This window comes from Trachymyrmex septentrionalis, unplaced genomic scaffold, assembly GCF_001594115.1.
Source record: "Trachymyrmex septentrionalis isolate Tsep2-gDNA-1 unplaced genomic scaffold, Tsep1.0 scaffold29, whole genome shotgun sequence".
In the NCBI taxonomy this organism is placed as follows: Eukaryota; Metazoa; Arthropoda; class Insecta; order Hymenoptera; family Formicidae; genus Trachymyrmex; species Trachymyrmex septentrionalis.
Genome location: NW_017305451.1, coordinates 2,300,076 through 2,322,385, shown reverse-complemented (window position 1 = coordinate 2,322,385; position 22,310 = coordinate 2,300,076). Strand labels below are relative to the sequence as shown.

Here is a 22,310-nt window from a genome sequence, read left to right as displayed (position 1 = left end):
TATATATATATATATATATATATATATATAGACGTGAAATTACGCGTATGTCGTATACGCAATCTTACATTTTTAACGCATTAAATATTTACGGATTCCGTGAAAAACATGGACTTTTCTTTAACTAAAAAAAATCCGAGCCAAACGTAACCGTAAAAATATTTACCGTAAAAATCCTTTTTTTCTTTTGGACTCAAGGGATAAAAATGTAACGTAAACAGATATTTCAAAATGCAAAATTCGAAATAAGATAATTGCGTAATGCGTATACTGGATAATATACGCACGTATGTTAATATATTAAATGGTTAATTAATCTTCTCTGCCTAAGGATAAAATATGAAATCGCGTGTTGAAACGTGGCCTGCGGAATTATTAATGTCTCCGCGTTTTCGCGTTATTATTCGCGTCGCTGCACCGTCGTGATTAATGCGCTAAAATGCATTGTCGGCGAATAAGGAGAGTCGCGCGCGCCGACTTCGTAGCGGACATTCATTTTGTAGCGCATCTACATTTCTTATGACTTCATACTTAATTCAGGTCTTCGTAGACTTCCGGGAAGTATTACGAAAGCGTAAGAGAGAAAAAAAGGAGAAAGAAAGAAAGAGAGAGAGAGAGAGAGAGAGAGAGAGGGGCGGGGGGGGAGGGAGGGAGAGAGGCACGCATGCCAAGTACGAAAGTGCGTGCAGCTACTGAGGGCAAAGGGGGATATAAACTTGCCGTTTGCGCCGTGCGCGAATATTACGCCACGATCAAGAACGTGCTCGTCTCACCGCGAGAGTACCTACTGCTTCTCATTTCGAGAGACTACCCTCTTCGACACGGCGCGGTAATATGAAAACCGCGTGTTTACCACGGGCGGTAACGCGCGGCCGAGGAGAAGGTTGAAGGATTAATTTAGGTTTAATTTTAATCAAGCGCCCGCGACCTCAATTTGTTTCTCTTTGAGAGACGAGATTTTTGCACACACACCCACCCACACACACACACACACACCCACACACACCCACACTCACACCCACACATACACGTACGAATGCATACATATAGGACATCAGAGCTGCAAAACTTTCGTGGTGCCTCACCCCGCAACCCCGGGACACCAGGACTCTGTCAATGTTGCGAGTTACGTTTACCCATGGGAAATCTGCTCACGGATGCGACGCGCGCGATCCAATACATTTTCTTTATACACTTTACTCTCTCGTAATTACGAAATAAGCAAACACATCCCGGATTATGGAGAGACTCTCCGTCCGTGCGTCTCTCACTTCCGGTGTTGTGTCGCTGATGCAATTTCACGTGATATTCTCGCATATTCTCCCGCGGCAACCATTCGATCATTCTTAATTGTACCTTAAACACACAATTTAATATTAAGAGACATTAAGAGACACAATTTTTAATATCAAGAGATAAGATTTTGTTTTCGATGTTTCGTGAATAATTGTTTTGAGGCGACGCGTGCAATCGTTTTGTAAAATTACTTTACATCGGTTCAATTAATGTTGGAAAACGTGACGTGTATGGATATGTATATTTCTTAAAAGTAAAATAATATAAATATTATTGCATCAAAATATTTTAGCGCATACAATTGTGTAATATAATTTCTAACAATTTATTTTAAAATATTTTAGAAAACTACAATTTACTTATAATTTGTACCTTTTAGTAATAAGAGATTATGGAGGATTCTTGATGTTATTATTATCTTAATATTAATATTAATAATGCATAAAATTATGAGTCATATAAATACAAAAATAAATCCAGGTTACTCGTCTTTTTAGATTGAAAAATTTTAAATTTCAAATTTTAGGAACCAAAGCAAAATCCGGACCAACCTAAGAAAAAGTCATCGAAATTATCCAGGAGGAGAGCGAACGTTTGGGCCTTATCCTGTGCCATAGACCTGGGTTTACTCCGCGAATCCTCCCTCAAGGAAGTCGTCATCGCGAGTTGCTCTGAGTTGGACTTTCCGTCTACCACCGAGGATGCAGGGAAATCTTCTGATCTCGAAAGGAACGATCGCGAGGACGACGCTACCAAGTCCGCGAATATCTTCGGTAACTCATGGCCGTTCATCGACCCGACGCAAATCAAGCAGATCACTAGTACGAAACCCGTTCGAAGGAAGCGAAGGAGAAAAGTAAGATTATCGTTGAAACGGTATAAGAAACCGAGGAACGTGTATTCGAAAATCAATGACGCAATAGTGGATCTTGCGGTCGAGAATGATACCTCACTGTCGCTGCAAGGATCCGAGCGAGAAAATTTGAACGTATCGCATGATCGGCCGGCAAGATTATCGGCGAGGGAGAACTCTTCGTCAACGCGATCTCGCGTTTTCGTTCGCGACGAGGACGAGCGTTTGTCCGAAAGTTCCGAATCGAACGAAGAAGAAGTAATTAGTCAAACGAGCTCGGAGATCGCTCCGGTTGATTATTCCGGCTCCGGATACTCCAAATTCTACTCGCAAAGTCATGCGAAGGAAGACTCGCAAAATCGGGAGGAGTTATCCGAATATCCTGATTATTTCATGAACGTCTTGCGAATCGATAGTAGCATCGAGAATAATGATCTTGATTCGGAGGATGTAACGTCGATTGCTGATACTTCTAAGGATGACGACGAGCCATTGCTCGTCAAGTATGCGAAATTTACGGAACGACGTGTGACACGCAAGAGTCTTGAGAATGAAAACGTTTCGCGTAAAACCAGAGGAATGTTATTGAGAAAGAAGAAATCCGAGTTGAAAAACGGTAGGGTTCATTCGGTGATGTCGAAGAGAAAGAGAAACAAGTCGGTGGAACAGAAAAGAAATACTCGCAATTCCGCGGCGCATAATAATCATAATCGGCGGCGAATTTCTCACGATTCGGAGGAAAATTCTTCAAAAAGCAAATCGAATTCAAGGGATGACGTCACTACTAGCACGCGTGATGTCGCGGAGGAAATCGTACAGAAATGTTGCGACTGTAAAACGCGACGGCGGCGTTCTCGCAATTTTACAAATACTGCCTGTCCGTGCAAGAGAAATCCGAAGGACACAGCCGCCGCAATTATGCGAGATATTCAAGAGTGTATAAGCACGAAAATTGCGAAGGATGACAAAAATATTGAGGAAACGATTTCCAAAAATGGAAGAGATATGCTTGAGAAGTCGTGTTTTAAGGATTCCAGTCAAGACGTTTCCATGGAATACGAGTGGGTAGATAAGAACGAGCTTAAAGATCAGGATTTATCCCAGAAATTTGAACGATCAACAACAAATGTTGAGGAATCATTGATAAATGTTAATCCGGTTGGTAGGCGTCGCAAGAAGAAATACAGATATTCGATCGATTGTAAACAAGACGAAAATACAGAGACGGCTTATCGAAGCGTCTTTCACGATTGTGTCGATTTCGATACTCCGCGATCGGCACCATCCTTGAAAATAAACATGGAGGAGATCTGGAAATCGGAGGACAGCAGCGACAACGACGATAGGATCCACTCATCTTGGCGCCGATCGACCTTAGAATCTTCAACTGAAGAATGCGGTAATGAAGTTGTTGACAGCGCGATGCTGTTGGCTATGAAGATTGTTAGTGACGATTCTATAAAAGATGAAAAATATGATGACAAGGATGAAACGTTGAATAACGCGTGTTTGAAGTATCACGAAAAGTCAGATATTTTCCCGACGAAAATTAATTCTTTTGACGATTCGAATGAAGCTATGGAGGACATAAAATTCATGGGCCAACGTGACGAAGCTATAATCACATATACAAATAAAAATAGAACAATTAGGAGATCGGCTTCGGACGGTAACTTTGCCAAAGATGAGGACGATGAGTCCAAGGTAATTGGATCCTATTACTTATGTATTTGTTAATAGAATTGTTTATGAAATTCACTCGTTAAATTTGTTTGTGTTTAAAAATTCCATAAAGTTTTTTTCAATGTAAGAAGAATAAAGAGTAGATAGGCACATAAAAAAACATATTTTTATATATAATAATTTTCAATATTATTATCCAATATATTTTTTTTTATTTAATTCTGTAAGTTATTACAATTTATAGTTTTGAAAGAATAAATGCAATCAGCATGTTTTAAAAAAATTACATTAAAGTACAATATTATACAATATATATAAACATAATAATATATAAATAATATATAATATATAATACATTTGAATGTAATGATAATAGGAACAACAAGGTACAGCCGTAAAAAACATGAAAATTAGTAGCAAAGTAAATGTGATGCGACAATGCTCACGTAACAAAGGTAATAATCTGAAGCATGATAATGATAAAACAAGTGAAAGTGGTCCGCGTAGAGTGACCAGGGCTCTAGTAAAGACTAAAAATATTAACGAGAATCATCCCGGTAAGCTAGTATGGGGATTCTTTTCAGGATGGTGGCCAGGTAAATATATTAGGGATAATGATTACAAAGTATCTCACACGAACGTGTTGCATGCAAAATGTAGCTCGCATTGCGAGTACAGGTTTCATTGTAAAAATTAACTGTCAAAATTAACATCATTAATATTTTTGGCTAATTAGAAATATCTAATAAAATCATTTTTAATTAGAAATATAGTTTTTGTCGCGCGATTATATATTAAATAGTGCTTATCTTATTTTTAATATTTTATTTTATTTTAAAGGAATATCTTTTTTTTTTTTAATTCCAAATGTAACATTACAGCACTAATCGTCGATGCCGAGCATGTAGGAATGGCTCCTGAACCTGACAAGTTGTGGGTCTTTTGGATCGGAGAATCGCAAATATCGTTGGTAAATTAGCTATTCTATCTAGTATAGAAATCTTTTCGCGTTGATGGAAAAGAATAATGAAACGTAATTGTGATTTTAGCTCAAACCAGAAACACAGATACAACCATTCTCGAGGAACTTGGAGGAGCGATTGTCGCAACCGTCTCGTAAAAATATTCGTTCGCGCGCCATTGACGCGACTATACAGGTTCTTTGATATCTCTTCGAGAATAAAATTAAAGACAATAAGAATTATATAAGGAATTACTTCCAAAAATGCGATGTGCCGTTACGATTATTTTAGATACTACGCCAACGTTTCAACTGTACTCTGACAAAGCCTTATTATTATTGGATACGACGAAACATAGCTAATTTGGAGACACGTAAGTCATAAAATCCTACGAATTATCTTTCGTAATCGTTGCAAATAAATGCAAAAGTTATTTGATACGACAGTGGATGATCTAACGTTTCATCCGTACCCGGAAAACATACAAGAAAAACTAGATGGTCTGAAGGAAAAAAACTCCAAAGCTACTAAGAAATTTATGTCACGTCGGAAAAGTATGTCTTTTTTAGATCTATAATTTTTGTATACTGCTTAAAACGCTAATTTAATATCCTGTGCAGGTTCACCAGAGCCGCCACCGAAAAAGCAGAATACGGAAAAAAAAAATGTAAATACAAGCTGGGAACAAATCGATGATGAGCGCTTATGTTTACAAAACCAACAGCCTGGTGTGATAGCCTGGGCAAAAATCCCTGGACATTGCTGGTGGCCCGGTATAAGCGCATTTACTCTTACTTTTTTTTTTACTAATGTTCACTAAACCTTCTCCATAAGTATGAAGAATATTTCACATTTTTTTTTTCAGCAATGATTATTGATTATCGCGACTGCTGTTTGAAAGAACCGAGTTTTGGCTGTCAATGGATTATGTGGTATGGGGATTATCAAGTTTCGGAGGTGATTAATTTTTATATCCATTTTCAAAAAATGAAAGCATTTACATAACATGATATTCCGTTTTCTATTTTTATATAATAAATTATTATTTTATATTTTGTATTTAATAGGTGCGTCATCTCGAATTTTTAAAATTTCACAAAGGAATCGAAAAGATGCGAGAGTACATTCAGAATTCAAACAGACTACCATATCTTGAAGGCGTACTTCAAGCCTCCAAGGTAAAAAATTTAAGGAATTATTTATTTAAGATAATATTATAATTAATATTTATTATTTGAATGTGGGATGTGGATTACATGTATGATGAATATTTTCTTGTAAGAAATTTCAAAAACTTTTACGACATTTGAATGACTTTTTAGGATTATTGCTCACGGTTAGGATGCGACACGGATAACTGGACTTTAGATAATGTCTTTGAATATTTTTCAAATAATATTCACATACCGTCTAACCAATTACAAGTTTCAGACTCTAACAGAATATATGATAAATATTCCAAGGAGATGATAAAAAAAATCAACGAATTCAAATTCAAGTCGGATATAGGTGCTGAACGAAAGCGTGACATAAAAGCGAGTAGTGAGTTGAATTGTGCAATATGTGTAAATCACAAATTGATACTTCGTAATATCATTTTTTTATTTGTAATTTTTTTTATTAATTATAGATGATTTTCGTCGCATAGTATCAGGAGACTGTGATTTGGAAAATTTATGCTTAAAATGTTTGAAAGTTCCTAAAGGCAGAAAGGAGGCACATCCGTTCTTTGTAGGATCCTTATGTAAAGAATGCTCGGTATGAAATGAAAAATGTTTTTTCATAAATTGTAGCAGTAATTGTAGAAAAATAATGATCACCATGGCTATTTATTGCACAAATATTTGTCTGTTTTTTTTCTAGGATGAATTTAAACCGTCTATGTTTGTGCATGGGAACGATGGCAAGTGCGTAAGTATTCAGCAGTTCCGGCGATATTTAAAGATTGAAATATTGATTGTCGCTTTGTTTCACGTTTGTTTCAGTTTTATTGTACAATTTGTGCCAACACCGGAACTGTTCTTATTTGTGATTCAGAAGATTGTCCACGGTTGGTTTATTCGCATTTAAAATAGATTTCTGTCGCGTCAGAGTATAATTATTTAACGCATTATTTATTTCAGTGTTTATTGTACAGCTTGTTTGAAATTTTTGATATGTCCAAAATCATTTGATGACATGTTGTTGGAAGATCCATGGGAATGTTTCCTCTGCAGAGACAAAACTAAACAGCCCAAAGATTTGATATTGCATCCGCGGGTAAATTGGAAAGAGCATTTTACAAAAATGTTCCGCACAACTTCTAATTTCACAAATGATGTAGATATTGCAAATTTAAAAAAACAGAATAAAGCTATGCGTGTGTTGTCTCTTTTTGATGGCCTGAGCACTGGTAAGATAAATTTGCATTTAATTTACAATAATACTTTTCTAAATGTTTGCATTAAGTTATTGCAAGTTCACGCTCGAAAGATATAATTTTATATATTGTGTATATATATATATATATTTTTTTTTTTCTGTTAAATGCACGATAGGTTTTTTGGTGCTTCAAAAATTGGGGCTCGTTGTGGATGTTTATTACGCTAGTGAAATTGATGTAAATGCCTTAACGATTAGCTCAGCTCATTTTGGCGATCGTATTACTTATCTAGGAGATGTAAGAGGTATAACAAAGGAAAAAATTCAAGAAATTGCACCGATTGATTTGCTAATTGGTGGGTCACCATGCAACGATTTAAGTCTGGTTAATCCGGCGCGATTAGGTCTCCACGGTACTAATCTACAATTAATATGTATCTGTTAAAAGCTTTTATAAGGATTTTAATCTATTTTTGTAATCCAATATAATAGATCCAAAAGGGACAGGCATTCTCTTTTTCGAGTACTGCCGAATTAAAAAATTAGTAGAAAAAGCCAACAAAGGCCGACACATGTTTTGGTTATTTGAAAATGTCGCTTCTATGCCAACCGAGTATAGATTAGAAATTAACAAGTAAATTAAAATATTTGTTAACTTATAATATTCAACAGGTAATATTATAATTACACGAAATTAATCTGTCACATTAATTATTGTAGAAATTTAGGACGAGAACCTGATGTCATAGATTCGGCAGATTTTTCACCCCAACATAGACTGAGACTTTACTGGCATAATCTCCCCTTTAATCCATATATGCCGCTATTTGAAAGCCGACAAGACGTTCAGGATAAGCTTATTCCAAATTTGAACCGAAAGGCTCTTTGCAAGAAACTTCATACAGTTACGGGTAGAACGGGTTCCTTATTACAAGGTATAAAAATATCTATATAATAAAACATTTCACAGATATTTTTATTGAAAGCGATGTATACTTAATTTCTATTTTTATTTTAGGAAAAGCAGAATTAAAACCAATTATAATGAAAGGCAAAACTGATACGATATGGATTACTGAACTCGAAGAAATCTTTGGCTTTCCACGACATTATACGGACGTGAAGAATTTATCAGCCACAAATCGACAGAAAATACTCGGAAAGTCTTGGAGTGTACAAACACTTATTGCCATATTACGACCTTTATGTTTATATTTTAAGTGCAATGAAGATGAGACGAGCAAAAAGTTTCTTAAAGAAGATAATTGAATTACCTCCGCATTGCAATAGATACTTTTAACGAAAATTTTGATCTAGTAAAGTTTTTTTTTATCATTGTCGAATAGTACATAGTTAAGCACATAAGTAATGATTTTTTATCTCATGCTATTATCAGGTTAATTTATGACTGCAATTATATATAATGTATCTAAATTTTTTATTTCTTAAATAAAAATAATGTATAAAATGTTCCTTGTAGGGATGCACCGATTCATAAAATTATCAAATATCAGATATCTGGTGTCATTGTTTTCGGATATCCGGTAGAACAATTATCCAATCGGATATTTTGCCAAATATGTCTGGAAAATGGCTTCATAAAAAAGAGATAGTAAGAGAAAAATAGCAATAATAATTTTTTTTATCTTTCAGGATTGGTAAAAAACAAATTTTAAACGTGTTTTAAACAGTTTAAAATATGCTTAATTGATATTTTTAAACATATTTTTTTATAGTCCTATTTAAAATATATTAAAGGAATAAAAATATATTTAAGAAGAAATACAATATGTTTTATTCATAAAAAAAGACATTAATCTTTATACCAACCCTGTTATCTTTCCAATATTAAAAGAAAAAGATGAAAGAGAGATAAACTGTGCAAGAAATTTAGCTAAAAAGAACAAAATTTTACATTAACGCACACTATCAAAATAAAATTTCAACCAGATATATTGCGGGTAATGATATCCGGTTATCCGGCCAGGTATCGCATATTTCTCAATCGATATATCCCTAATTTCTTGATGTTCAATGCTTGATTATTTAATGAATATTAATATGTACAGGATGTAGAAAAGTATTTTAGACAAAGGTTGTAGGGTTTAAAAAGATCTATTTACTAATCTTATCAGTTTGACTTTAACAATCCAAGATCAAACTGATAAGATCAATAATAAATCTTTTTAAATCCTACAACTTTTGTCTGAAACGACTGAAACACTTTACTGCAGAAATTATATTTTTCGATATTTAGGGATCCCGATCTTTTTGGGACATCCTGTATATTAAATTGTATATCATGTATATCACGATTTTTTATGTATACAACATCTTTATATATGTCAATATTCATCATTATATATTATGTGCTATTTTATTTTTAATTGTGTCAACATTCTAGTGATTAAAACAAGGAAAGGATAATAGATTATTTAGTCCTTATTAATTATATGCTTTTTTTTGAGCGCTATATTCACTTCTTTGAATAAAGCATAGACATACAATTAACAATCATATCCTGTATACACACACGCACACGCACACACAACACACACACACAGAAAATATATGTATGTGAAAATATATGTATATAAATTATATTTTATCTCTTTCCAATAGAATTATTCTGGCATGACATAAATCAATATATAGTTATATGTCATTGTTTCCTTTACCACTCGAAATAATATAATCATCAATTGTAAAAAATAAAATATTGTCTAAAAGTAATGACATAGTTTCTGAAACACTCTTATCTCATTTAAGAGAATAAAACAGACTAAAGGCCTTAAAAAAGACCTCACTTTATTAATTTTTTCTAAAGTAACTATAAAAAATATGAATTGGTACATCATTTATGCATACTTCGAAAACATTTTAAGAATTTTTGTGTTGCGTCAAAATATAAATATATGACACAGTATTATAGATTTCCGTGTTCAAAAAATATGATCCATCGGTGGCGTAGAGAACACAAGTTGTAATTATCTGAAATAAAATTTTCGAATTTATATGAATGTAGTTTCAATTAAGCGTAGCGAGTTTTTAAAATAATTCTTTTTTATAAAATGGCAGCTGTTAAAAAAATCCTGCTTAACTGAAATTATTCATTTTGTGAAGCTATTTTGTGTGTGTGTGTGTGTGTGTGTGTGTTCAAACTGTAACCAATCGGTTAAAAATTGTTCGAGTTATAAACGCCACCAGTTGAAAAATAGTAGTTTTGAAAAAAAAAAAACCTTTAAAGTTTCAGTATTGATTATTTAATAGATATATATCGAATTTGTTTATCATAGTGAATCTATTCTAGGACCATAAAATGAATCGTCTGTAACAGCTGTAGCATCATATATTGCATTCATATCCTATCTGAATTGCATTCTTCCTTCATGCGATGCCACTCGCGTTCATTATTATTTTGCGTATATGCACCTAAATATATTGATATTCGAACAAAAATTAATTAATTTTAAAGCACACGATGGACATTTTATTGTAATTTTAAGCTCTCGTTTACTTGATTCTTCATATTTCCTCCACAAGATTTGCATTTTACATGTTCAGCAAGCGCCAGAAAAATGGAGTAAAAATTGATGATTCTACATAGCCCATGGGGTCTAATAGTCTAATTAACGGAAAAATTAGATGTCTTGGACGATTTCAATTTTTTAGCAGAAGTTGACAAAAATTACTAGTTTCTCTATTTCATATTTATTTGAAAGACGCTGTCCTTTTCTTATGGTTATCCGACTGTATACTTCTTTCCATCTATTTCTTATTTCGTGCAGAAATGAATATTGATGCATACTGTATCTCGTGCTATAGATAATTAATGGTTGTCCAACGAACTTTTTAATTATATGAAACACACACACACACACACACACACACACATCTGTACCTGATCATGAAACGTAGGTATACAAAAGACTACAAGGTCGAGAGGCCTATTTGCGTTCGATATAGGATGACCGGCGAATCAGATGCGTATCTCAGCATTGTGCGTTCGTCCGCCAAAACTCGCATAACTCGAGAAATATTTCAAATTTCACAAAAATCTTTTAAGAGCATATTTTTAAGACATCAACCTTTCGAAAAAAAAAATAAAAAAATTTTTGTGATTTTTTGAAAATTTTTTATTCTGTTTTATATTCTTAAATTGACAAGCATTTATCAAGAATATATCAGCATACATAATATGATTCATTATGATTTACTCGACTCATTTTGATATTTCATCCTGAAATACCCTCTGCGAGGTTCACGACTCGTTGGTAATTCTGCGTTTCCACCAACGTAAGGAGCACCTTGATGTAATTGCAATAATACTGGAGGAACAGGAATACAGCCTGCCAAGCAATTAACGTGTTGCATGATTGATATCGGCAACGGAGTAATTATGAACACTTCCTGTCGTTCCATATCGACACCTCGAATTATGCCTATGCAATAATGCAGGATACATTCATAATATTCTTTTAAATATACATCGTATATATGAATATATATGAATAAATATTTTCTCTATATATTCATTTTAAAAATATTCGAAAATATTTATTAAAATAGGAGTTCACGCGAAAGTATCATTACTTACCGAATCCGTAGCATGTACATAAAGGAGATCTTTGCGTCAGTACTTGAAGATTAGAAATATTTGTGGATTTTTTTGGAGAGTCTTCCATTAAATCTATACCGCATAGCGCTACAATGTTACCGTTTATGACATTTAAAGCTCGTGATGCAGGTACTCCGAATAATCGTTGTGGTATAATGCACAAGGACGAAAAAGGTGCCCTATAAATACATATCAAGATATTCACACACGTCTATCATTATTTAATATGCCAGTAAGATACAAGATACTGACCTATACGGTACTGCTTCGTTAATATTGAATAAAAGTTCTGTGTTGTACTGGCTGAAATAATAAACGTTGAAATTAAAATTATGGGTTTTTTTAATAAAACAATGTATACAGTGACATGAAACATGAAACAATGTATACAGTTACTTACGGGGAATCATTTTTGTCGTGCACAATATTGCTGAGATAAGATAACATCACGAGTTCACGTCCTTGATATGGTGTTATGTTTAACTCGTTTCGCGCTACAGCCTCCGCTTGGGAGTAGATTAGGCACAGATCATGTTCACAGGGTCTATTCCAATCGATGAATGTTTCGTCGCAGAATGTCCACAAACATTTCTGTTAAACGTCTTTCTCAGGACTCGATTGTTCAACAATGTATATTTTATTATCAAAAAAATTATGTATTACCTGATTATTTACAACTGCCGCACTAAGAAGGTCGTTATAATTATTCTTCTTTTTTGACGACATAATCTGTAGGATGATTGAGGGCCTGATCAGTTTTATCGTGAAAATTATAATGTTCCAACCGAGACTTTTTGTAAAACCCATTGTGTTCACTACAATAGGTAAACGAGACAGGATGGGACACTCCTTCAATTTCTCGATCAACATCTTAATGCCTTCCAGGTAACGCGTAACGCATCGGCTAACGTCCACGTCATCAATGAACAGCTGATAAACTGGTGCTTTTAGATGCGTAAAATTCGGTCCCATCAACGGCTCCTCGATCAAACTGTACGAGATACACCCGGGTGGTGTGCATTCTGCCTGTCCGGGATCTACATCTATCAAAACTACTTTCTTCGACGTGCCCAACAAGCTGTTGATCAAATATCGCATACTAGTGGATTTGCCGACGCTTTTACCACCAGCGATCAGCGTGCAGGACCATTCATTCGCGCGCCAGCGATTTAACATCCTCTCCGCAATGTCCGTGGTGATACAGGAATCAACGATCAACTGTCTATAGTTAAAATTGTATTGCTCGAGGCGCAGTATCGCTTGTAATATTATCTCAGCTCGTTTGGGGTCTGTCCATGAAAAATAGTGGGGATTCTTTACGTTCGGGAACAATCTAAAGTATGTGAAGTAGGTTTTCAGGAAGAGCGTCAAATTGTTTTCGAAATTTTGTAGCACAAGAACAGCCATTCCTGGTTGCACGTTGTCAATGTCGATCTGCAATTTGCTTTCAGAGTCTCGAGTGATACCTTTTACAGCAAGCGCTGTCCATACATCTTCGACACTGTCTTCTGGGAATTCTTCACTTGTTTCTATGACAACATTGCTGTATCCACGTGGAGAGTATACTTCTGTGTTATCAATCGACTTGTTTAATACGGAACCGTAAATTTTCACAGCACCGTACAACACTTTTACCAACAGCTTGCCAGTGAAACAGAATCTACTCCCACTTTTCATTATGATGATGACTATATTTCTTAGACAGTAAATTTTTGGTGCTTTCTCATCCAGATATTGATGTGAGTTAACATTTTTGCGCCTTGGACTCAATGCTTCTGTAGAACTATTATGATCTATATACTGAGGGCTATTGTTTTTAACATATTTTTTGCGCATACGACGATTTTGAATTGGATTGCTTGTATTACTGGCACTAGCGACTTTTAATCTGTTAGCATCTTTGCTTTCATCATTTTTAGTTGTACTTAATGGCACAGGTGATGTCAGTTCTAAATATTTAATTTCTACATGGTCGTTGTACTTAGACTTTCCAGATTTGGTATCTGTCATCGTAACTTTATCCATATTGATCAATGAATTTATTTTTTCAAGAGTATCATCGCAAATCATTTCCTTATCTAATTTTGTCATTTGTTCAGGTTCAAATATCTTTGGTAAGTTTATTGAAGTGACACCATCCGCCAGTGCGTTGACCACAAAGGGTGCACCTAAATTTCTTTTCTCTTTGAAAGCAATACGAGTCAAATCATCAATCGTATCCTTTTGCTTATTCTCTGTCTTACTCCTAGAATCCCATTGCCAAGTATCTATTTCTCCAATCATCTGCTGCTCTAGATTACTCGATTCTTCGGAATCAATTGTGAAATCTAAAATTCAAATAATTGTAAAATTAAGGATATTAACAAAAGATATCCTAATTTCATATAAAAACGAAATTAATGGCGATAATGTAAATGAAAAAAATTAATTCTCTGCATTTCTTACATTGAGTAAACTCAGATGTTTCGTTACTATTTCCTTTATTGTCAGAGTATTGCTTTTTGTGTTTAAGACTGGCCTGTACGGCTCTTCTCTGTATGGAAGTATCTATTGGCTCGTCTAATGAAAAAATATTCTGCATATCACTACTGTCACTAGCATAAACATCATCTACTAAATTTACAGTGGTAACTTCGTGGCTGTTCTTACGAGCGGCACGCATTTTTTTTATTTTTTTTCTCAATTTTCCTCGCAATTTTTTTCTAGAATCACAAACGTTACAAAAATGAAGCAATGTGCAACATTTCATGCAATACAAGAAATTTTAGCACGACTTCAATAAAACTCCGATTAACTTAATCAGCAATTTACTAACATCTGTTTTGTTTGTAATTAATCATTAGTTATTTAATATGCATTAATCATTTGTTACTTAACATACAAAAAAAGATTAAATTAAGTATAGCACATTATGTAATCAAAAATTAAGAATAAAAATTTTACATAGAAATTTTACTTTAAATACTTGTATGAATTAATTAATCGGAGAATTGCGTCGTAGTCGCTTTGAGTCACATGAATAACATAAACAATGAATCTACGTTCAATCTCGAATTATTTCGCTTACTTTTTAATTTTTTGCGATTTTAATTTAACTGTTTTTTTCTTTGTCGGTTCGTCGAAAATCTTCATTGAGAAAATAAATATATTGTTGATATATACGTATATCTGAGTTGTTATCACAAAACTTCGCACATTTAATCAAGCTGCACAGTTTTCACTACTTTGCACTCTTCCAGCTTGTATTCTTCTCATTCCGCGATTTCCATGAATTTCGTCGATTATAAACGGAGCTTAAGAATAAGTGTTACCACGTTATCAGCAACAGGCAGCAAGTTCCTGATAATTTCCTAGACAACAAGCTCTTCGTTGATGCACCGTGTTACGCTTTCTACACTTAAAATCAAATAAATGTATAATTAGACGTTAAAAAGAAAAAAAAGAAGGACTAACAATGTAACGAATTCAGCTACAAAGAAGAAACTTAAGATGTGATAAATCAACGAATCTCGCGTTTCAACTTCGCGCCCACATTTGATGTAAAACAGCGATTGGCTCGATTTTCCAGCGGGCGCCATTTCTTTTTGCGCGACGCGACGCCCTGACGCCGTTCACTCGTACCATGCCACCTCCGTTGTCGACGGAACCGACTTGCCACGGGAGATGTACTCGATGCTGGTGACCGACGAGGAAATCGAGGAAATGGAGACGTCAGACTCGTACTGCTTTTGTGGCCGTTCGTTACCCCAGCAGTTTATGATACAATGCGACGTGTGCAAGGAATGGTACCATGGCGGGTAAGCGTTCGCGTGCACGTCGAGATGTGCGTCGAGGCGCGCGCTTGGAGAGCGATGTCAGTTCTCCCGCGATTTTCTGCGAACGGCCCGATGGGGTTCCCACGCGGAATCATTCGCGCGTCCGCGAGCGTCCGCTCGACCCGCTCGTGATCGTCGACGCGACGCGGTCTCGAGGGTGTCGCGTCGCGGACTCTGTTTTTGTTGACGTTAACATAACCTGTACCACGCGTCACTTCGTACTCGGCGTTTGTTAACGCATACGCAACGTGGTGAGAACGATCGAAGCACTGACAGGACTTGCTCCGCTCGTTTAAAATGCCGATCTGTGTGCACTTACGATTTTTAGATCTTTGCGCGTCATATGTTGCAATCGACATCTTTTCTTCTATTACTAATCAAGTGTTATGTTATTGTTTTGTTTTAGGTGCGTGAATTTGAAGGAATATGTGACTATAGATCTTGACAAGTATCACTGTCCACGCTGCGAGCCCATGTGTGGCCCTTCACTCTGTAAGATTGTTGATTTTTATTCAATATTTTATATATATTTACACTCTCTAAAACTTTTAGAGTAAATTGTTACTCTGAAGAATAAAATGTTGCTCGTAAAGATTGAAAATTAAACCTCTTTCAAGACTAGCTCAATTTTCATTCTTTAGAATGAGATTCCACTCCAAAGTATTTAGAGAGTATATGTATGAAATTCATTGTCTTTAATGTCTATTCTGCTTTACAGTGAAAATTAGAACAAATTATCATAGGCATGATTATACTGAACTTGACGCAAATATAAAGCCAGTTCAAACTGGAACTACAGTATTCATACGAGAGCTGAAGTCGAGACACTTTCCCAAAGCCGACGAGGTTGTGAAGCATGTGAAAGGTCACCAATTGACTATTCAGTATTTACAAAATAATGGCTTTGAAACTCCTATTATTATCGATGGGAAAGATGGACTTGATATGACTGTACCACCTTCGACCTTTAATGTTTGTGATGTTGAAACTTACATAGGTAAGATAAATATAAAAATATCTTAGAATAATAATTAATGCCTTATAATTAATTATTTTTCATAAAAAATTTGTTTTATATTTTTTATACATTTATTTTATATAATTATATATTAAATAAACTTTCATAATATATATTATTTTCAGGTGGTGATCGAGATATAGATGTAATTGATGTTACAAGCCAAAGTAATCTACGTATGAAATTAAGAGAGTTTGTAGAATATTACAATGCCTCTTCCCGAATAAGAGTATTTAATGTCATAAGTCTTGAATTTACTAACACTGGGTATATCAATATTCATTGATTACTTATTGTATATGATTTTGCAAATTGTTTTAAGATATATATTTAATAAATTGATAAACAAAACAATTGCAGCCTCTCGCCATTGGTTGAAGCACCGTTCGTTGCACGAAAACTCGACTGGGCTAATTCAGCATGGCCGCGCGATTGGCCTGAAGATAATGATATAAAACGACCGGAAGTACAAAAGTATTGCCTAATGGGGGTCAAAGATAGTTTCACAGATTTTCATATTGATTTCGGCGGCACATCTGTGTGGTATCACGTGTTGCGCGGCGAAAAAGTGTTTTATCTCGTCAAACCGACGCCGGCGAATTTACAATTGTATCAACAATGGATGTGTAGTTCAACGCAAAGCGAAACTTTCTTTGGGGATCAGGCCGATGCGTGTTACAAATGCGTGCTTAAGCAGGGTCAGACGATGATGATCCCTACAGGCTGGATACACGCAGTGCTTACGCCGGTGGATTCTTTAGTTTTCGGTGGAAATTTTGTACATAGTCTCAACATTCAAATGCAAATACAGTGAGTAGAGAAATCTTAAAAACAATTGTAAATCAGTCCGTTAAGAAATTCATTGTTCATTTTATAATAATGTTTATGCCCTTTTATTTTTAGAATATACGAATTAGAGAGAAAGATGAAGACTCCAGCAAAATTTCAATATCCTGGATTTGAGACAATTAATTGGTTCGCGGCGAAGAAATTGTTAAAAGAATTGAAAGAATTGAATAATGAGGGGAAGAAATGTCCGCCATATTTTTTACAAGGCGTGAAGGCATTGCTTGGGATCCTCAAACAATGGAACACAGATAAAGATGTAAGTTCAGAATGTTTATATGTACGTGCGATTCTAATATAAAAATATAAAAACTCCTAAAATAAAAATTAATGTATTTAATTGCAGTACAGCATGATTAGCCGTGGTCAAATACCACACACAATAAATAGTCAGAAATTATTGAAGGATCTTAGTAAAGAGATACGGCATGCGGAACGGTACTTAATATCTCTAAATCCGCCGAAACCGGAACGCGAGAGTAAACGAAAAAAGAGAAAGCCATTGAATAAAGATTTTGTAGACTTCGATTATGCCGATAAGATGGCCGATAACGCTTTTAAAACGAATAAAGCCACGTTAAAGGAAACGAATAAAGCGACGTTAAAAGAAACGAATAAGTCGATGTTAAAAGAAACAAATAAAATGATGTTAAAGGAAACGAACAAAATGGAATCCGCATCGATTCAACAACAATCAGCAAAACCGCTCACATTAAAACTTACATTGCCGAAACCAATCATGTGTCCTTTAGTTAAAACGCCCGTGACGGAAAAACCCTCTAACAGTAATAAACGGCAATCCAAACCGGGAAAACAGAGTCCTACCGTAATTAGATTTAAGCTCGGCAACAATGAGGTTGTCAGAAGTACAAACGACAATATAAATGTTTACGGTAGCAATATTACGACTGGCTCCTGCGAGACAACGAAGGAATCGCTAGCGTGGAATCAATCGTCATCCGTGTATGATTTTCACGACGGTAGCAACGAGAGCGATTACGGTCTTGTGATAGACGAGTCGCAGAAGCGGAAACGGACACCGAGATCGAAACGACTCAAGCGCGATTATGACGGCGATGTCGATGTATTAAACAATACGCCGAAGAATGGTATAGAAGAATTGTTGAAAGCGTCGGCGTATACTCTTGGGAATAATGCTCCAAGAGTCGATGTCACGTACGTATAAATTCAGATTCATATTGTTGGCATTGAATTATGATCTATGGTTGTAACGAAAATTAATTTTAGACCATCGACCACGATTCCACAGTATAGTCAACATATGCCGCCGCCCACTGGGTAAGTTAATTTGTCGTAGAATTTTGATCTTTGTGTTTCAGATTTCGTAGTTGTCGTTGCATCTAGAAATTTTCCTGAAATTTTTAATCTCTCAGAGGCGTGAAATGAAAAGTTTCAGTGAACTTTTAAATAACTGATTATTGTAATTTAATTATTATACTTTACAAACTTCTCTAAATTTAGTTTTATTTGAAATAATCGCGGATTTGAATGAAATTGAATTAATATAGAATGAATGCAGGTATATGGTTCTTCTTTGAGCATGCAAAAGTTTTCAAAAAGTTTCATGCAAAATTTTGTTTAATGCTTATTTAAAGCTTCTTGTAGCTTTAATGCCGTACAAAGGAATGAATTTGATTTCTTGATGTCTTAGTATTTATAAATTGAAAACGGTCAGTTCTGACAGGGCGTCACCGTCCACACGGGAGGCGATTGCCGGCATGTTGTCGTTCAGCCAGCAAAGTTACTCGACAACGAGTAGTTCTACGAAATCGTCAAAGAGATCTGTTAAGAGCCAACAAAATGATGACGAAGATGACGATCAGTTGATAGAAAATATCGATAAAGTTCATCAAGACGATGATTTTAGTATGTATATAATAAACAGAATGTCTTTTATTATATATTTTTCTCGCGATACAATTACTAAATTTGTACTATTCATAGTTTATCCAGCTTTAGACGCTTCTGACGATGAAGATTATATTTTTAAGCCTAAAGCAAAGAGTCAAATCGACGAAGCGTGGAATCCGAAAGCTAGAGTAGGCCCTCTTTTACCGAAAACTAATCGACCGGCACGGGAAGGAGTAAAGAAAACGTCTGTGGAAAAGGGTCTGGAAGCGGCTGCGGCGAAACGAGCAAAGCAATCGGTAAGAAAATTGTTGTCTTATTTAATATTACTTTATTTCGCACATTATCATTTCACAAAATACAAATAAATAATGCATTAAGCTTTCTAATCATTATCAGACTAATAATAATAATAATTAATATTTATGCTAATTGCTATCTAATGTGTAATACTTTTTCATATTTTTGTCATTTATAATAATTATTTGATCACTCGCAACTTTTCTTAAGTACCATAATTCCGTGTTTCTTGCATATACATTTCACATAGGATGAATACCTGGATAACGACATGGACAAGGTTACCAAGAAGAAATTGGTAGGCATATTTTGATCTCTGCAATTTGATATAAAATTCTGTAGTTCTGTACTTTTTTCTAGCTTTCCAGTACATATATTATAATTTCAATCTTATTCTCAATTATAGTCCTTGATTTTGCAACTTATATCTTTGTTGTTTTAGTTACCATTTAATATTAAGCTTTCTTTTTACTGCACATATGTAGTGACCACCAGCTGTAATCTGTCACCATTAATCTACAGATTGAATCACTAGAAATATAATATAAAAATTTCTCTGTTCTTGGTGATACTCTACATCTTCCTTTCTGTATTCATCAATTTTTTTCATTTTTGTTATGTTATTGTAATAGAAAAAGCTCATAATAATTAAATGTGAATTATATTTTATGCATGTAATAGGGTACCAACAAACGTACATATAATAAAAAGAAGCAAAAAAATCCTGTAGTCCCTGCAGTAGGGACCACCGCATCTACCGCAACTTCTGAAAATGTAAAATCCACTGGATTTGGGTCAATACTGACAAGTCCTAACAGACTTAAAGATGTCAAAGCCAAACTCGCAGCACCCGTTCCAGCTGGTAAAGTATCAATATTTTGATTAACTATAACTTTCTTTTTTTATTTTAAGATTAGCGATTTTATAATTTATACTCGATTAATAATTGTGAAAAAATGAATATTCTTAAATTTTCAGAACGGAAACCGAAGAAGGGTATGAAAACAGCAAAACAACGTTTAGGGAAAATCTTGAAACTTCATAAAATGATGCATTAGAAGCATTCATAAAATGAATATCATGAAAGAAGAAGAAAACATTACGTCATTCTTCATTGTATATAAAATCATATATTACATCACATTGTACATTATTATGTACATCATATTGTACATTACTATGTAAATATAAGCAATTTTCCATCAAGGTGATGCGCACCTTATAAAAGCGCATTAGTTATAAAAGTCAGCGTCGTTTTCTAAGAGATACTTATATTTATTACATCGTGTTTAATTTTAGGCAAATATATATATATATGTATGTATGTATGTATGTATGTATGTATGTGTACGTGCGTATGTGTGCGTGCGCGCGAGTGTGTGTGGATGTGTATATATAGACATATATATACATGTGTATGTGCGCGCGCGCGCGTGTGTGTTTGTATGTATATATATATATATATATATATATATATATAGAACAACTTTTGATATCTTGATATTTCAGTAAGATGATATTTATATTGTAACAATAGATTTATTAATATGCTTTATGTGATGACTCAATGTAGTAATTTAGTTGACTGGCAGGATGATCTGGCAGGAAAATCTAATAATTTTCTTTTCATTATTTTAATAAGACCGTGATTTAATTTATAACTAATAGTAGTCAACAAATTAACAATTAATGGTTTAATTTTAAGGCAATAGATGTTCTCTTTTTTGTAGTGAGTAGCAAGTAAATACTTCACCGTCCATTAAAAACGCAGAGAATTTCTCATGCGCTACATATTTTTGCATTTTTTAGAATACGCAATTAGCATGGCGCAATTATCTGGTGCAGTTTTTTAATCCCAGTTATTGTAATACAATTCTTCATTTTGATACAACTATAGCATGATATTTTCTTCGCATGCGACAACTGCAATAGTAGATTAATCTTTAATCGATTCGTACATTCTTAAATACCACATTGCGATATGGCACACTCACCCAATTCGATTGCTTATAACTTTCATAAAAATATACATCATAAAAAATTGTTTTTTTAAATCGAAATATCAGACATTGAGGAACATAGTGATCAATGTCATTATCAAGTAGATACAAGTATCTTTATTAATAAAGAAAACTTATAAACAATAGAAAAAAAGCAGTAGAAAAAGAAAGCTGAGCATGCTGTATTGAAAAGATGTTTAAGGATTAATTAAAAACTATCTTCATATCTAAAATGACAATTGCCACATGCTTTTTAAGTAATATGTAAATCATATTCATTTGTAATTTTTGTTTTCATGTTTGTGAGAAAATACAAAAAAAAATTACAAATGATGCAGAATCCCTATAAGCAGACAATATTCTTAGAATGTTATATAAATATTATTAAAAAATTAATATATATTCCAAGAATATTATATATTTTTAATTTTTTAATATTATGGAATTCTATTGATGTCCATTTCATATATCTTAGAAATTATTCCTTTAATTTCCATGAAACATTATTGACATAATTGTTAATATTTATTATTTTAAAACTACAATATAAATTTACAAGGAACAATAAACTCTTATCGGTAAGCTGAATCTTAGCTTATTAGCTTAAATGCTTCAGTGTGACTTTATGTATATAATCAGTTCTGTAACTGCGCACTGAAATCATTTTTAGTCTTTACACACAATACTTT

General features: G+C 34.2%; 3 protein-coding genes across 5 annotated transcripts in view; 2 read left to right on the top strand and 1 right to left on the bottom strand.

Moving 5' to 3' along the window:
- LOC108749397 overlaps positions 1–8,430 on the top strand; it is a 133,656-nt gene extending 125,226 nt beyond the window's left edge. The window contains exons 4-21 of the mRNA XM_018488067.1: positions 1,823–3,853; positions 4,209–4,428; positions 4,714–4,802; positions 4,882–4,989; positions 5,086–5,167; positions 5,241–5,348; positions 5,415–5,567; positions 5,660–5,751; positions 5,862–5,972; positions 6,117–6,336; positions 6,425–6,552; positions 6,658–6,705; positions 6,780–6,844; positions 6,918–7,186; positions 7,332–7,568; positions 7,648–7,789; positions 7,876–8,090; positions 8,174–8,430. Of these exons, the coding sequence (XP_018343569.1) occupies positions 1,823–3,853; positions 4,209–4,428; positions 4,714–4,802; positions 4,882–4,989; positions 5,086–5,167; positions 5,241–5,348; positions 5,415–5,567; positions 5,660–5,751; positions 5,862–5,972; positions 6,117–6,336; positions 6,425–6,552; positions 6,658–6,705; positions 6,780–6,844; positions 6,918–7,186; positions 7,332–7,568; positions 7,648–7,789; positions 7,876–8,090; positions 8,174–8,424 (4,569 nt within the window). The 3' untranslated portion in view covers positions 8,425–8,430. The remainder of the gene's footprint in view (positions 1–1,822; positions 3,854–4,208; positions 4,429–4,713; positions 4,803–4,881; positions 4,990–5,085; positions 5,168–5,240; positions 5,349–5,414; positions 5,568–5,659; positions 5,752–5,861; positions 5,973–6,116; positions 6,337–6,424; positions 6,553–6,657; positions 6,706–6,779; positions 6,845–6,917; positions 7,187–7,331; positions 7,569–7,647; positions 7,790–7,875; positions 8,091–8,173) is intronic.
- A 2,879-nt stretch (positions 8,431–11,309) lies between these two features.
- On the bottom strand, positions 11,310–15,113 carry LOC108749475 (polynucleotide 5'-hydroxyl-kinase NOL9). Its single transcript, XM_018488232.1, has 7 exons — positions 14,841–15,113; positions 14,219–14,475; positions 12,437–14,100; positions 12,174–12,364; positions 12,026–12,076; positions 11,753–11,952; positions 11,310–11,597 (listed from the first exon to the last, which is right to left on the bottom strand). Exons 1-7 carry the CDS (start codon positions 14,903–14,905, stop codon positions 11,362–11,364), a joined length of 2,664 nt encoding a protein of 887 aa, XP_018343734.1. The 5' UTR covers positions 14,906–15,113; the 3' UTR covers positions 11,310–11,361.
- Positions 15,114–15,346: 233 nt separating this feature from the next.
- LOC108749474 (lysine-specific demethylase phf2-like) lies at positions 15,347–20,869 on the top strand. Of its 3 annotated transcripts, none has more exons than XM_018488230.1 (13): positions 15,347–15,570; positions 15,995–16,080; positions 16,307–16,585; positions 16,732–16,873; positions 16,967–17,416; positions 17,510–17,711; positions 17,799–18,628; positions 18,701–18,751; positions 19,158–19,339; positions 19,418–19,620; positions 19,872–19,919; positions 20,303–20,483; positions 20,600–20,869. In XM_018488230.1, the coding sequence occupies exons 1-13, from the start codon at positions 15,437–15,439 to the stop codon at positions 20,677–20,679; spliced, it is 2,868 nt and encodes a 955-aa protein (XP_018343732.1). In that variant the 5' UTR covers positions 15,347–15,436; the 3' UTR covers positions 20,680–20,869. The 3 variants fall into 3 exon arrangements, with proteins under 3 accessions (XP_018343732.1, XP_018343730.1, XP_018343733.1); XM_018488228.1 differs by having other exon boundaries at positions 19,149–19,339; XM_018488231.1 differs by lacking the exon at positions 19,872–19,919 and having other exon boundaries at positions 19,149–19,339.
- Positions 20,870–22,310: the final 1,441 nt, after the last annotated feature.

What these genes read in the sequence shown, in the direction of transcription:
- LOC108749474 (XM_018488228.1), top strand. Translation starts at nt 15,437, where the DNA reads ATGTACTCGATGCTGGTGACCGACGAGGAAATCGAGGAAATGGAGACG. An exon ending in AAGGAATGGTACCATGGCGG is followed by an intron (nt 15,571 to 15,994) that starts GTAAGCGTTCGC and finishes GTTTTGTTTTAG; the next exon opens with GTGCGTGAATTTGAAGGAAT. An exon ending in AACATTCAAATGCAAATACA is followed by an intron (nt 17,417 to 17,509) that starts GTGAGTAGAGAA and finishes TTTTATTTTTAG; the next exon opens with AATATACGAATTAGAGAGAA.
- LOC108749475 (XM_018488232.1), bottom strand. Translation starts at nt 14,905, where the DNA reads ATGAAGATTTTCGACGAACCGACAAAGAAAAAAACAGTTAAATTAAAA. An exon ending in AAATCGCAAAAAATTAAAAA is followed by an intron (nt 14,476 to 14,840) that starts GTAAGCGAAATA and finishes TTGTGATTCTAG; the next exon opens with AAAAAAATTGCGAGGAAAAT. An exon ending in AACGAAGCAGTACCGTATAG is followed by an intron (nt 11,953 to 12,025) that starts GTCAGTATCTTG and finishes ATGTATTTATAG; the next exon opens with GGCACCTTTTTCGTCCTTGT.